Here is a 16,220-nt window from a genome sequence, read left to right on the forward strand (position 1 = left end):
GAGAATATCAGTAAACACTCCACGACCATGATAGCTACTTTATGCAAATAGAAGCTCATTTACGCAAGCACCTTCATGAATATTTATTACTGACGTCAAACATGACCGTGCCACGCAGAAAGGGAGCACTTGCACCATGCAGAAGGGGCACATCAAATAAGCCTTAAGAAAGAAAACAGACCAAATGTGAGCTGTTTTTGACACCCAGCCAAAACAGAAACGGTTTTGTCTTCTTAATAGGATTTAGGTGACGATTCAAGTTGGCAGGAGCAAAACCTCTTGTCCTGCCTGTTTACTATCTCGTAGAACCAGGTTCGCCCACCTGCATGTTTCCCTCTGCTCTCTGTGCACATCAGTTTCCCACCCTAACAGCAGCTGTCTGGTAACTAAATTACCTTACGATGTGCATAGATACAGCCTCTCTGTAAGCCCTCTGAGTTGCACTGCACTGTGCCATGCAGTGAAATGCTGTTATTATTATTGTTAATAAGAAGAAAAAGAAAAAGAATAGTATAGCCCTTCACAACTTTATAGTGCTACAAATTACCATCATTAACTAATCCATTAGTTCCTCTACTCTGATTTTAAGGTTATTGTCTTACTTCCCCTCCAAATTCAAAAGAATGAGAAGTTGACGCTTACCCTTTGATTAGTTTTATGTCATTACATGTCATCTGTTCCCCTTCATGTATCCTCGATAGGTAGCAGCACGTAAACTGAAGCCACAGACTCAGCCTCCTCCCACCCTCCATGAGCGAATCCTGGAGGAGATCAAAGCAGAGAGAAAACTACGACCGGTGTCTCCGGACGAGATCCGCAGAGGGAGGCTGGGTAGGAGAACTCACCACCTCTCTCTCTTTTATCTCTCTCTTTATCATAGACATTTACATTTACACTTGTACACACACAAGCACACTCTCACCAAACCATACTTCACAATAGAATGCTGTTTTTGTTTTTTTTTAAAGCTGAAGTATGGAGTGATGAGCTGTGCTCACTTACGCCTGCTGGACAAAAACCCAAACAAACAAAAAAACATAGTTTCATGGCTTGGAACTATGTTTGATGATTTTCAGCATACCTTTGGTTACATTACGCTACACTTGACTATTATCCGTGCCTCTGCTCCTTGCTGATAATAGCTACACTTTGCTTTGAATTCTGCCTATGTTTTCACATTTGTGTTGCTACTAATGTCAATGATTGTTTTCTTTACTACTATTGTTTGCAGTATTGTGCAAACTGTACATGACTGGTCTTGTAATGCTAAGTGTCTGCAATGCTATTTACACTAACAGCACTAAAACTGGAAATTGCTGCTGTTTTCTGAATGTCAATAATCTCTTGCCATTGGCTGTGACTTAATTGAAACCCTATTATCTCATGTTATGACAAATGAATATACTTGAGTGATCTGAAATGCAAGCTTAAGCATGCTGTAGCACCCTGCATTCCTTGCCAAATCCAGGCAGACTATATTAATGTTTGTACAAACCTTTGCCTGAATTTACCTCCTAATTAACACCTACAACTGTATGATGCCATGACTTCTTCTCATTGCAGTAATTCGGCCACTTAGCATGTCTTTCAGTTTTGACGCGTCAGGTAAAGTCTCCTCCCTGCTTACCTGGCTTTTTTTTCTGCTTTCGTGCTTGCTGTGGCTGCTCAATTGTCCTCCCAACACACACACACACACACACACACACACACGCACAGTCACACAACCCAGCACACTATACACACATTTCATATCATGCTTCAGCGGTTGGTGATGGTTGGCTGTGGTCCATGGTGGTGAAACATGATGATGTTGGACACTGGTCTGGTCAGTAAGAGGACAGTGATGAGACAATGAGAAACAGAATCGAGGCACTTAGTTATGAGCCATCAAATAATAATAATAACAATGATGATAATAATAATAATAGAGCTATTTGTCTTTATAGGTACCTCAGACCTTTGAAACCTGAACAAATTCACTTGATTTCTTTCCAAAAACAATTGCCACAAAATGACCCCTAAAAAAACAAACAAAAAAAGGAGACAAATTACCATAAAAATGCCACAAGCCAAAACAATGTAATAATAAGAAAAGGAATTAGATTAAGAATAATCCAAAAACAGAAAATGACAAGAAAATTATTTAAAAAAATAAAATAAAATAAAATAAAATAAAATATAAAAATACAGAAGTTACCTAAAGATAGATAGATAGATAGATAGATAGATAGATAGATAGATAGATAGATAGATAGATAGATAGATAGATAGAAAATTACCTAAAAATGACTATAACATCAGCAAATAAGCAGAAACTACAAGTAAATAACTATTCTTGCTTTACAAAGAAAAATTGTGATAGTAAAATTCTTCAAATATGTGGAAGAAAAGTAAAAGTAATGACATTTAATGTTGAACAAAATGAAAGTTGGAAAAATAAAATATGCACTAAGTTTCTTATTACCAAAAAAAGTAATGTGAGTATTGTATTATTCCTTAATGGTAAGTGATTATGTGTTCATTAATATAAACTAAAACTAGAACTTTTTCCTTGCCTATTGACACAACTTCCTGTGAAACATCTGGCCATTCCAAAGGCCAAGATTAAATTTGGCTGACTGGAACAGATCACATTGCCTCTCAGGCGGATTGGGATATTTTAAGGCTTTTAATGCTCAGCATGCTGTGGAGAGAAGCCAGTGTTTATATACTGAATCAATGGCTAGTGGTGGTTTAAAAGATGGGAGATTATCCAGGCCAGTTTTATATAGCGCATCGATGTCTTCATATCTTGCTCTCTAAATATCACACTCTCCAAACAAGGTCTAAAGCCTTTTCTTTGTCCCTTTTTCACAATTGCACACAGCTGGTGCATAGTTTATGAAATACTGAGTGAAGGAGGCATTACAAAACGACATTATTCTTGTCTTTGAGAGGTTTGAAGGACTTATTTTGGTGTTGTAATCCGGCCAAATGATATAATTATTGCAGTGTTAGCAGCATCACTTACATAACTCCTTAGTACACAAAAGTTCCTGGTTGTGGTTTGTGGTGTCTAAAAAATCTCAGGAACAGTGTCACCTTTGCTAAGTGGCTCATCTCTCAAACTTACTGCTGTAATGTGACTCTGAAGGAAGCTCTGGGCAGTGTGCAGCCAGCCACCCAATCAAGGAATGAAAAGGAACAGCCTGGAGCGTAACTACCACCTCACTTTCCTTGAGAGTCATCAGCTTCATACAAAAGGCTCTTTCATGTACCGGGGTGACTTTGCAGAATTTAATCAGGGAATAGATGGATCGGTGTACAAACACAAGCTGTCAGCCTCATGCTCTGCACAACACTGAACACCCAAATTAACCTGCAAAGACTAAGAGTATGAGCTGTGTTTTCAGCAGCATCTCCAATTTGGCATTTGATGCATTTGAATATCTTTGTCAGACCTGTTTTTTTTTTTTTTAAAGATGATAAGGGAATAGTGTTGAGGCAGACAAATCAGAATAATGCTGCGCTCGACTTCATCTCCTACTGAAGCCAGTGTCTCTCATCACAGCATAAGCTTTATCACCTCATGCTTACTCATTCGTGCAACCCAATAATTTATGTGTGTGAGTGTGCACTTCTGTGATCGATCATTCTCTGTGCTCACACCCAGTGAGTGGTTTAGTACCCCTTGGCTCTGTATTTTATGGACAGATGCTCCATACTCCGTGACAGAGCCAGGACACATTAACACAGCAACCAATAACATGATCCAGGCTTTAGTCAAACACCAAAAAGTGCTACTTCAAGGATAAATCTATCCTGCAACAAACAAACACTTAAAAATAGCTATTGGTTGTGCACGCTGGAGTTTGATGGTGTGTTTATCTTTTTTGTGGCTAACGGGTCGAATTTTCATGGTGCTGGTATCAGATCAAGACATTTCCAGGGCAGCCACAATGGAGTTCAATACCAGAAAAACTCTCAGCAACTCAACAGTAAACATCAAGGTTTAGTTTCAGTCCCTCAGATTCAAAGAACAAGAGCTTCTTCCTAGATTAACCACAACACTCAGCAATCATACAGGGAGAAATCCATCGTCGCAGAGACAGACATACTGTTTTCTCCACCGACAGCTGCCCCAATAGACCAGAATGCACGCCGAATGCATTGCAGCCATAACAGATGTGTTTCGAGTAAGGGTGTGAGCATGATCAAAGACACATATAACCCACATTAGTGCGATCAATTACACTTTTCAGGCTATTTATACATACACACAGCCACGTTTAACTGAAAATAACAACTTCACACCCCTTCTCGTCAAAGGCATTCTGGGAAACCTGGGAACTCAACAGCTGAAGCAGTATTAGATGAGGCAGCGTGAAAGCGGGTACACCAAAAATAAACAGCAACACGTCATCACTAACAAAAACCTTCTGGAATGCACTGAGCATCAAAAATGAATGAGAGGGTGAGAGTATCCAAGGTTGCATCTGTCTTTTAGCGATCATAATTGAGGAAGTGTCCCCTTTTAGGTTTTGGCAAAACTCGCAGCATGCCACAGGATTTGTTCCGTACCGGTACAGGTAAAGTATGAGCACTGCTGTGGTTTGGATGGCCTTGTTCACCTTAACACACATTGGCCCTGTCTGTCTATCACCCCAGCTTTACACTAATATTATCTGTAATTACATGATTTGAACGCTTAATTGGCGAGAAAAGCTCTGTTAAGGACTGAGCAAGACACACAGGTAGGGTTTAAAATGAGGACTAACTGTGTGGCGCTGTCACCTCCGCGACAAGCTGGTTGACTTTACAAGATTGCCAGGGTGGTTGTTGTCCTAGTTAGGGCGTAGAATTTCTTTCGAGTCCGAGGTGGCAGAGAGACGGTTAGCTCCAGTCCAGCTGTGGAAACAGAGATCCTCCTGCTTTTTCTCACAAACAGGAGAGAGAAAGGTAAAAGAAACGAGAGAGAGAGAGGGGGAGGGATTTCAGGGCCTCCACAGATCCTATCAGCCTCTACAACTCTACCTCTGTGTTTTCTGGCACTTGCTTCCGCCTTCCTCTCCTCGCCTTCTATCTGCTGTTTTACCTCTTTAACAATTTCTTGCTCCCAGTAATCTCAAGTGGAATTGCACAAGTCGGATTGAGTTAGTTGAGGTAGCTGCAGCCTTTGGAGTTTAGACCTTGACCACTCTTTCCTCAGTGCAGAAAGACCTTGCGAAGAATGGGATCTGGTTGCAGCGGTTTAGCTCTACCCCTCCCAAAAAATACCATGAAGGTTCTCAGGATAGAGAGAAGGCACTTATCAGACTTTAGAGTTTTTAATATTTCATCAAAGAGGCATCCATGCTCTGTGTGTAATACCAGCCTGCGCCTTTGCCTCCCCTCAAACCAACCTAATTCACCCTTCCCTACTACTTGAACCTTCAGATGGATCTCAAACATCTTTCCCCTATCCCAGGATTCATAGCAGCCTCTCACGTTACCTCCCATGCAATGTTATGACGTCAAAAGGGTCTTTTTCAAATTCAAGATGCACTGTACAGTAAAAACAGAGAGGATGCAAGGAATCATAGGTGGAACTGTTTTGAGATTCATTTGAAGTGTTTTTCCTCCTAAATGGTCTGAGTGGTCCTCTTTTGTGTGGCTTTATGCAGATGACTTCAGTCCCTATATGGGCAGGAGGACATCCAGTTCTCTGTCTCTGGCCAACGGCTCAGCCTCTCCCAGGGCAGGACCCCCCGGATCTCAATCCGCACCTCAGAGGAAAAGGCTTCTGAAGGCGCCCAGCCTTGCCGAGTTGGATAGCTCCGACTCCGATGTCAGTATCATCTTTTGTCTTTGTGTGCGTGTCAGCGTGTGTGGCTTTCTGTAATCACACCTGACATGTGCAAAGCAAATAAGGAGTGATGTCTTTGTGTATTCCATATATTCAGGACGAGATTGTTGGGCGCAGATCGGCCAGCAGCTCCAGTGTCACGACATCAGTGATGGATGATACATCTCCGGAGACTGCACTGGAGAAGAAAAGTGAGAAAGGAACTGCTTCCACTGCCCAATTTTGTAACCTGTCTCTGCCTTCGCTAAACCATAAATTGACAGTGACTGATTGTTCTTCATTTTGTTTTTCTCTTGTGGCTACACTGTGGATCAGAATTTCGTGGTTCATGAATTAACCATTTGATGAATCTCTCTCCTCCCAACCCCCTCTCCCTTCCTCTCTTCTGCCCCCCTCCCTGTTTGAACCCCAGCTCCCCCCCTGTTCCTGCCCATCTCCTCCACACCCCAGCCCGAAAGGCGTCAGACCCCCCAGCAGAGGAGACACTCCATTGAGAAAGAAACCCCGACTAATGTGCGACAGTTTCAGCCACCCTCCAGACAGAGCTCCAAGTCTCTGGTGAGACATTTTTCTATTTATCCTTAGATGATGAAATTGTACCATGAAAAACAGTTTCATTTATTCTATGATGACATGATGTGTTTATGCAATGTCTGAAAAAAAGGCAGTTTGGGAAATTTCTGCAAAAAATCTTAACACATCATTTGTTCTAATATTCAGTCTTAATTTCTTGTTTTTTCTTAAAATGAGTGAAAATAATCAGCCAGTGAGACGAGATAATCAGACTTAATTTGCTTCAGGAATTTCTCCGGGAACAAGTATAAACATGTTGAAATATAAATATGTTGACTGAATATTAGGCTAAATGACTTGTTAAGATGGGGATTTTCTGCAGTGTGCTTCTGTTTTTAAGCTTTTGCGAGGGGCAATACACTTCTGGCCTGTGACAATTTAAACAGAAAAGAGCAGTGGTTATCTCATAAAAGCTCATAATGCAGCAGTGCTGGAGCATATTGCATGCATCAGCATCTGTCCTCTTTCTGTGGGCAAAGGCTTTCTGAGGTCAGTATGCCCTGGGAAAGTTTTAACCCAGCTCCTGCCACAGAGATCCTGTCATGTAATTTAATGAGAGAGAGACAGAGTGGGAGGAATAGAGAGTGGAGGGAGAGATAAAGTGAGATATCAGGATCTGGGGAGAAAGGGAAATGAGGAGGGATTGAAACCAGACTCTCGGTCAAGCCTGTCTCATCCTCCTCAAACATCAGAGGCTCTATTCTTCCTCTTTCCCACACGCACTATAACCTTCTCTCATTCAGGTTGGGATGATAGCCTCGTTGCGTCACTGGACCCCCCTCCTCCGCCCCTCTTCCTCCACTCTCCACGTTTTGCGGAGCTCCTACCCTGTCGAGGCATTTGCGTTGGGGTTGATGAGGGCAGTGTTTGCTCTGTGCAGGGGCATTTACATCAGTGGAGGACAGTCTGACAAGGTTTGCCAGTCTCCCCCAGTCCGTACTGGCATAATGACTATAGCTATCCATCCTCTCCTCATGCTTCCTGCTTCTCTAGAGATTGTCTAGAGCAGGGCTGCTGCCATAGTGGGTAGACTACAAACTACGCTCTTGTTGGCTCTTAGGCGTGATTATATTGCTCACGGCCAGTGACTTTCTGGTGACATATCCTCAGAATGATAATCCTTCCTTTCACTTCAAAGGCTCTGCTTCCACTAACTCCCATTTTAGCACTCTAAACTGCGACTACGTAGCTAGCGCTGCAGTTCATGAAAATCTGCATTCGAATAAATCAAAGAAATTTGGCCACTCGATACAGATAATTGTGTGGTGGAATGCTTTTACAGCGCATAATCAGATTTGGGCCTCCATATTGTGATTTATCTATAGGTTTTTGAACAGAATGAACACTGTTCAGGATCTGTTCTACACTTGGTTCATGGGAATAAAAACATTTTTTCACTATTTGCTCCTACTCATCCCCTCCCTGCCTGTGGTTCAGCCACAATGCAGCATATTGTAGGTATCAGGAGTCATGAGATCAGCAGGCTTTACAGTGCATTACTTACACTATGGCAATTGGTGACTCATATAGTTTATGACTGTTACAAAAGCTCCTAATAAAAAGGCTTTACCAGCAGACCACCAACAATTTCCAACCAAAACAAGCTTAATGAGTAGAGAAAGCAGCATAGAACCTCTTTTATATCCACTGAGCACACTGCAGGTGTAATGCCCCGGTGAAGTGAACACTACACACTGTAAAACCAGTGTCCCTCAGCAGTTGGCTTGCGATGCTGCTCATGTTTACGGGCGCGTCTCAAAAAATTAAAATATCTTGGAAAAGTTCATTTTTTCCATAATTTAATTCAAAAATATATTTTAGATTCATTATGCATAAAGTGAAATATTTCCAATATTTATCAAAGCAACCTGGGCTTCCATCACACCTGAGCAGTGCCACAGGCTGACAGCCTCCATGCCACGCCGCACTGATGCAGTCATTTTTGCAAGAGGAGCCCCGACCAAGTATTGAGTGTATAAATAAACATAGTTTTCAAGTCAATTGGTTTTATGTAATATTCTATTATTTTGAGATACTGTATTTTTGATTTTCATGAACTGTAATTTGTAATCATCAAAATTAAAACAAAAAAGGCTTGAAATATTTCACTAAAATAAATGGAGGTTTCAAAAATGAACTTTTCCATGATATTCTAGTTTTTTGAGATGCACCTGTATCTCCACACACAGGAAGGTGAAATGAAAGCTGCAGACACGGTAGAGCTGTGGATTCAGTAAAACCTTCATACTCAATGTTCACATTCTCCTGCAGCAGAACCTCGCTGGCTCATTCACTCCCACTCACTGTCAAATAGCACAGCAAACAGTTCCTAGTGCGCCTAAAGCCAGTGGATAAAAGAAATCCTTCACTGGGAAGGAGTATCCAACAACTGCATTTGGAAAAGTTGTGTCAGAACGGGTTATTATAGTTTTGTATTTCTCATTAGTATTTATTTTTATGTTGTTGTTTTTTAATTTTTGTTTTCAATTCAGTTTAGTTTCAGTTACTTTCCAGAGTGGGTTTGCTTGTTTCAGTTTAGTTGTTATTGTTGAAAAATGTTTTGTTGTAGTTTAGTTTTTATTAGTTTCAGTATTAGTTATAGGTTATTTTTTTTTTATTGTCATTACAATATGGGGTGTATTTGTCAGGGTCTAGATAAACTCAACATTTTGTGAAGGCAGTCTCAGCACATCAGCACCACTGCCTCCTCATGTTTGTTGTAGTGTTAAATTTGACCAAACTATCAAAGACTGAAACTAAAGGCATTTTCTGTGTATTTTTAAAATTTTATTTTAGTAAGTTAATCAGTTAGTCGTTTTTTTTTCTAAAGTCTAGTTTTAATTTTTATTTCACTGAACTAACCCACCTAGTTTTAATTTTTAGTTTAGTTTTAATCAACTATAATAACCTTGGTCCGAACACTATTATCCATTTTACATTTTAAAAGAAGTTCTGTTCACTTTCAGATGGCCGTTTCATTTCATTGCACACATTTGGCAACACTGTGAGAGCTGCAGCAAGACAGAAACTGAAGCTAGGTTTTGTATGTTGGGCTTGGTGTATGTTTTTTAAAGATAGTCACAGTGCAGAGAGACAGGGAAGACAGGGCAGAGAGAGGGGACGACATGCAGCAAAGCGCTCGACACAGTGAGCCACTGGGGCGCCCCGGCATAGTAACTTTTAAAACCAGCTACGCTAAAGGAAAAATACCACATGTTTCGTAAAATGATCCAAGCACAGGAAAACAGTCCATAGTGATGTAAAACAGTAAGGGAATGCAGGAAAGAGAAAAACAAAACCAAACCAGAACCCCAGTCAAGTTTGGATTGTCCTGGAAGTGAACCAGTGTCCCGTTACCGAGGCTCTCTGCAGTCTGGAATGCTGCGGGACCGTCTCTGCCCATCAGGCCAGTTGTTTACGCACCGTGTGCCCGCTCTCAGGATGCTGTTTTCCCCACTGAACAATGGGGACATTTTAATAGGCCAAATGTAGTCTGGTCCCAGACAGGCAGCTCTGAAAGGTGCAGTGGGATGGGTGTTTGTGTATGGAATGATAAACAGTGAGCCCTCTGTGTCTAATATGGAGTTGTCATGGTGACTCACGGTTGTGTTTGCGTGCGTGTGTCTGTGTGCCTTTTTTTTTTTTTTTGCATGTCTGTTTATGTGTGTCTGCACTTTATGTGAATGCCTCTGAGTGCTGTGCATGTCTGTGTTTATTTGTGTGTGTATGTGTGTGTGTGCATGTGTGTGTGTTTGTGTGTGCACTTGCAGGAGGAGTTCTGTTTCCCGGTGGAGTGCTTGTCTCTGACAGTGGAGGAGGTGATGCACATCAGACAGGTGCTGGTGAAGGCAGAGCTGGAGAAGTTCCAGCAGTACAAAGATATCTACAACGCTATGAAGAAGGGAAAGGTGAGGACCTGCTGTGTGAAACACACACACTGCTGGCATCATATAGTGTAACCTGCCATGGGGAAGCATCTTTAGCCGTCATTCACAAAAGCAGTATTCTCAGGAGTCAGTAGGCCTTTTAGAAGAGCACCATCAGGAAATAATCATATGTTGTCTTTTCCATCTGAAAGTGAAGGGAAATCTTTATTCTAATATCCTCTTCCTGTTTTTTTGATTGTAGCTTTGCTTCTGTTGTCGAACCAAGAGGTTTTCCTTTTTCACCTGGTCCTACACTTGCCAGTTTTGCAAAAGGTAAAACACCTTAGATGATTGTTAATTTGTCAAAATATTTCTCCAGTTATTCAGATGATATAATTAAGTATTAATGACCTCTTTCATTCACCACCCTCTCTCTGTCTCTCCTGCTTGTCCTTGCAGGCCTGTGTGTTCACAGTGCTGTAAAAAGGTAAGTCTTAAACTGTATCTCACACAATTCCACTTTTTCCACGATGTCAATGGCACTGTGTTGCTGATATGAAAAAGCAGGTCACATGATCACACTGGTAAGCTGGCAGTGACGCTGCTGCATTTTGTTTCTGGGGTAAAACAGGGGTACATTACTTAATCCAACACTACATATACATATATACATATTGTATTTCTATGTCTTGTTGCACTGGCTTTACCAATGGAGGCAACCAATCAGATGCCTGTGAAGCTTCAGTTCACTTTGGGTGGTTTCCAAAAAGCTGAACTTTTCTCAGCTTTACAGAGCACAACATTTACTTTAAAGTAAAAAAGTGGTGACAGCTTGGGGAAAAAAAGCAGAATCTTGTCAACATGCCCTGAGTAAAGGATTTAGCAGTTGTCATGAACCCCTGGGCTAAACATAGAATCCCTCCAAGCTACTTGAATTTTGCACCGACTGAAAAGTGAGTCCCACCCAAAGTCAAAACGAGGACACATAACTGGTAAACTCTGCCTTACTGTTCATGGAACTATATTAAGTTGCATGCTCTTGAAATGTAATGCAGTGGTTCTCAACCTGGGATCCAGGGACCGCCAGGGTCCTTGAGGGACTCCAGGGGGTCCCCAGAAAAATACTTTATTTTACTTATTTCATTGACTAGAAATTAGCCCAATGAGAGAATGTATAAGAAAGACTATTCACTTCATAGGATTTATACTCCTCACTGTTAGTCTGCCAGTCTACAGTATAGATAGTTATGGAATGACTAAATATTATCAGATGGGGTTCGCTGAGATGACAACTTATCAAATACAGGTCTGCAGCCTGATTTGTATCAATTTGGGGGTGCTTGATATCAAAAAGGTTGAGAACCACTGCTGTAATGTATCAGATCAAATAAAAAAAAAAAAAATGTAGCTTGAATGGCTGGCTCTGTCAAATACATCTTTCCTGAATCATATCACATATTGAGATTCATGTCCCTGTTTCATGGACCATAACACTTGCTGATAATTAGTTAAAATCACAGATGCTGCTTCTGCTAATCCACCGTCTTCTCCCTCAACCTCAAGTGCAGCTGAAACCCCCTTTGTAGTGTGAAGGAATCAGTGTTTCAGGTGTAATGTCAAGGCAATAGACATGAGTTTGGTGGTTCAAGCTTTGACCTTTTGTTGTCTGAGGAAGAGCAATCTGAGCTTTGAAGTTGGAACTGAAGAGATATTTAAAAAAAAAAAAAGTCTAATTTTCAGATGTGCTCAGAACTGTGTATGATTCTTATTCTCAGTCATGTCCTCCCTCTCTCACAGATGCGGCTGCCATCCAAGCCCTACTCCAGCCTGCCCATCTACTCCATCGGCTCCACCAACACTCTTCCCAGGGAGCGGATAGCAGCCATGGCCTCCGTAGGGAAAAGGCTGTCACTGCCTGCAGGAGCTGAGCCGCCAGCAGTGGGAAAAGTGTCGGCATCACCAACTTTGAAAGGAGGAGCATCAGGAGGATCACCGAAAGGAGCCGCAGGAGCTGCAGGAGCTGCGGGAGCTGCGGGAGCTGCGGGAGCTGCGGGAGCTGCGGGAGCTGCAGGAGCTGCCAAAGCTGAGAAACCCTCCACTAGCCAGCAGCGCCACAGCCTTCAGAAGACCATGTCCAGGTAAACAGCAATATTAGACCTTTCATGGACTTAATACGACAAAAGGGGATTGCTGCTCTCCTGAACTGTTCCTTTAAATACAACCACACAAAATCAATTCGATTATTATCTTTTTCTTAATCTTTTTCTCCTTTAGGTTTTCGAAGCATGGCTCGTTGAAGTCTCATGATGAAATGGAGCTTCCCCCGGAGCTGACGGAGGACTGGGCCACCATGGAGGTGTGTGTGGACTGCAAGAAGTTCATCTCTGACATTATCTCCTCCAGCAAGCACAGCCTGTCGCTGGCCACCAAGCGGGCTCGCTTAAAACGCAAGACCCAGTCCTTCTACATGTCCTCTCCTAAAGGGAGGGAGGAGTACCGGCCCTCCGAGCGAACAATCAAGGAGATCTAGAACTTTCTAGATCTTTCTTTCTTTCTTTCTTTCTTTCTTTCTTTCCTCTTCTCTCTCTATCCAGCTCCTTCCAACTACAATGGCACAAGTATAGACTCAACACTGGATATAATCTTACTGTACATGTTGAGTCCGATCAGATAAAGCTGTCAGAATGGCTGATGGGACAGTGGTGCTCTTGCTGCTGCATCCAGCTCCTCCAGACAGAAGTATAGCTCTTTTTTTAACCGCAGTTTCCTCTGTACCATAAGTGATCACTGTAATATCTGACCACAGACTTTTCAGAGACTGAAGCGTTTGTCATGAAGCATGAGGCAGTTGGAAAGTGGACTGGCTTCCCTCTCCTACAGCGGCGCAGCAGCGTGGTGCTCCCCGACTCGTTTTTGCCCACGGAAAAATTAATAAGCACAAGGAAGAAGACAGACTAATATGCATTTGGCAATCTAAAAGGCCTGGAGAGAGGTCAGGCTGTGAACTGAAAGCGCCAAAAGCGTCCAAAAGCAACAACAAAAAAAGTACTTAGACGACTTGAAAAAAAAAAAAACTGTAAAAGAATTTTTTATGGGTTTTAGTTTTGTATTTTATGTATGCGTGTGTACAGTACATGATGATTTGATGAAAACTCACCCACTGTTTTTACTTTAAACATGCATCTTTCTGCTCAGTGCCCCACCCCCCTCTCTCCTCCTCCCCCCGCCTTCACAGGTTCACCTTTTATAAGGATACTTGCAAGCATACCCGACTACATCATGTGTTTTTCTCCTCCACAGGCAGGGATTGCACTACATTGAGAAAATAGCATCTGTTTGTTTGTATACAGATTGAGTGCCAAATGATTCCTCCCTCCTCATTGGTATATGACCCAAAGAAGTCTAATTTTTTCCCCAGTGCACATATGCAGTGATCTTGCAGTACAAAGACATTTCACACTGGACCCAGCACCACCCAGCATTTTAAAGCACCTAAGTATACCTTCAGTGTCAGTACTCTTTAGGTAGTCATGCTTATGCTGAGTTCATTTGCATTACATGGCTAGATATACTAAAAAGCGGGTAGAAAATGGACCATGTTTAGGCTTTTTCAGTCTTGTGCACAATTGCCTTCAGTAGCTGAAATCTGACTGGAGGTAATGACATGGCAGCCAATTCGACAGAAGGAGACCCTTCCTTTCTGTCATTATCATTATTATTATTATTATTATTATTATTATTATTAAGCCCTAGATATACAATTATCATTGCTTAAAACTATCAGCAGTTTTTGTTTTGCAAATTTTATCTAGTTTTAAGTTGAGAAATATGCAGAATGTTATTTTATATTTTCATTTTACGTGATTACTTGCAGATAAATATTTCAGATTGACTTATCGTTATTTTGATTTCCTGCCTTGTGTTTGTACTCTGATAAAGTAGTAACAAGTCATATTGAAATGCATCCTTTACGTGTGTTATTGTACAGATTGTATAGTTTCTGAAACCCTGTTCACTGTACAGGCAGCAAAGAATGCTAACATACTGTCCTGCTGTTCAACACGTAAGCCTCAAGACGACGCCTCTATGATTTCCAGCTGTCATTCAAAAAAAGAAATGATATGATACACATCATTAGAAACACAGTTTTTTTGTTGTTTTGGGGCCAGGATGTCTATTTTATTGTTCGTCACACTCCTCATCTTCCTTACAGATATTTCTGCCTTAAATGAACTGCCTTTTACGATCCTGCTCATATTGAACATAGTCATCTACTGTAACTGTACATACTTGTTTTGTTAATGTTTGTTTGTAGATAAGGTCTGTGTTGCCTTGGTGAAACGACTGTAGATCTCTGTGTCTGAGAGGGAGACCGACCCGGCGTGCTCAGGTTAGCAGAGCGCTGGTGTGGCAAGTACATAAAAGAAACGTCGCGATGTGACAGCATCATGCATGTACTACCGTGTAGCTTGTACCTTCAATCTGTATTAACTTCAAGCTGTAACTCCCTGCAGAGAGTACTACAAGTGATGACTAAAACAATAAACTGTAACGCAATACCTGACAAATGTGAATCCATAATTTATTTCTCTTAGTTGCCTTTCATTTAAAGATTGAGTAAAACATCTTTTTTGTCATTTAATAAATCTCTGAGCAACAAATCCATCAACAAAATCAGAACCATCTCAAACAAAACACCACATGTAACAACAAAAGTAAATTGCCTTGTACAGGGCAACGTAATAAATTACCAGTAATAAATATAATCTTATTTCAACAGTGTGACCTCAAAATCAAGGTCAAACAGAGTCATTTTAAACAAATGAACAATCCTTCAAGATGTATATACAACAAATCAAAAATTAGTTCCAGCGATGAACACTAAAAAATAGTGTACAATTGATGACCATAGGCCATACAGTTTTCAAATGACTCAAGTCCGATAAAGATTTCCGTCACCTCTGTACAGAAAACACTTCAGTACTGTTTTGTCATTACCATTTGCACCATGACACCAACCCAGTACCTAACACTGATATCATCCCTACACCAAATAATATCATCTTTCCCAACACACGTCACTGTTACTTGGAACGACTGAATTTGATGTGGGAAAGTTCCCAGCCATGATTCAGCTCCCAACTTGATGTGTACATATTTGAAAGACGTGTGGACAAAACTGTATTGCGAAATTTAAAAAAAAACTTGATTGATGACGGCTGTTGTAAAATAAAGTATGAAGTTCAGTTTGAAGGTGAGGGCGATGAAATTTCTTGGTGAGTGCTGAGTCTTGCATCAGCTCACAGTGGAGTGGTCTGAGTCAAAATAGGGAAGAGGCCAAAGCAAGGTCTTGAGGCTGGGCTAGATATAGATACATAGACATATAAATATGTAGATATATAGATGTATCGATATATGAGGCCCAGAGGTGGATTAGTTGAACCATCAAGAAACCACGTTGAACCAAGAAGCTGCCCAGAAAGCATGTCAGCGGTACTGGCGGGGTGTGTAGTGCAGGTCTGCTCAGTCAGGACGGGACAGGCCCTATAGCCGCGGCTCTGCTCCACTTTGGTGCGTCTGCTCCACATGCATGGAGTTATAATCGCCGATGATCACACAGCTGAGCTGAGAGCTGTGGATGTTGATGCACTGAGGTTCTTCTGATGGAGGAGGGGGATCAGTGGGGTGCGCTGCCCCCTGCTGGCCACAGCTGCAGCTGCACCGCAAATGCTCTGTTGGAATAAGAATAGCTCTGTTTTTGATGGCACTTTCAAAAACCCACAGTTCCAAAGTGCTTCACAATAATAATAAACTAAGCTGAAGGAAAACAAACAAACAATTAAAACACAGAAACACTCACATGAATATATCTAGAATAAAATTATTCAATTAATTAATGAAATGAACTTGATCTCTTCAGATGGACTTGAGAGCTGTACTAAAGTCTTAATTCTGAC

The 16,220-nt window shown here is 41.4% G+C and overlaps 1 protein-coding gene across 3 annotated transcripts in view; it reads left to right on the forward strand.

The window, feature by feature from the left end:
* The window catches only part of spire1b (spire-type actin nucleation factor 1b), a 41,669-nt gene extending 26,842 nt beyond the window's left edge, over positions 1-14,827 (forward strand). Inside the window, exons 8-18 of one of the 3 annotated variants that reach the window (XM_030072516.1) lie at positions 702-831; positions 1,564-1,605; positions 5,643-5,806; positions 5,922-6,015; positions 6,237-6,382; positions 7,141-7,311; positions 10,168-10,305; positions 10,526-10,596; positions 10,723-10,750; positions 12,061-12,401; positions 12,538-14,827. In XM_030072516.1, coding sequence (XP_029928376.1) covers positions 702-831; positions 1,564-1,605; positions 5,643-5,806; positions 5,922-6,015; positions 6,237-6,382; positions 7,141-7,311; positions 10,168-10,305; positions 10,526-10,596; positions 10,723-10,750; positions 12,061-12,401; positions 12,538-12,793 — 1,581 coding nt within the window. In that variant the 3' untranslated portion in view covers positions 12,794-14,827. The remainder of the gene's footprint in view (positions 1-701; positions 832-1,563; positions 1,606-5,642; positions 5,807-5,921; positions 6,016-6,236; positions 6,383-7,140; positions 7,312-10,167; positions 10,306-10,525; positions 10,597-10,722; positions 10,751-12,060; positions 12,402-12,537) is intronic. The other 2 variants (XM_030072517.1, XM_030072518.1) reach the window with 2 other exon arrangements.
* The last annotated feature ends 1,393 nt before the right edge of the window (positions 14,828-16,220 follow it).

This window comes from Myripristis murdjan, chromosome 16 (assembly GCF_902150065.1).
Source record: "Myripristis murdjan chromosome 16, fMyrMur1.1, whole genome shotgun sequence".
Lineage (NCBI taxonomy): Eukaryota > Metazoa > Chordata > Actinopteri > Holocentriformes > Holocentridae > Myripristis > Myripristis murdjan.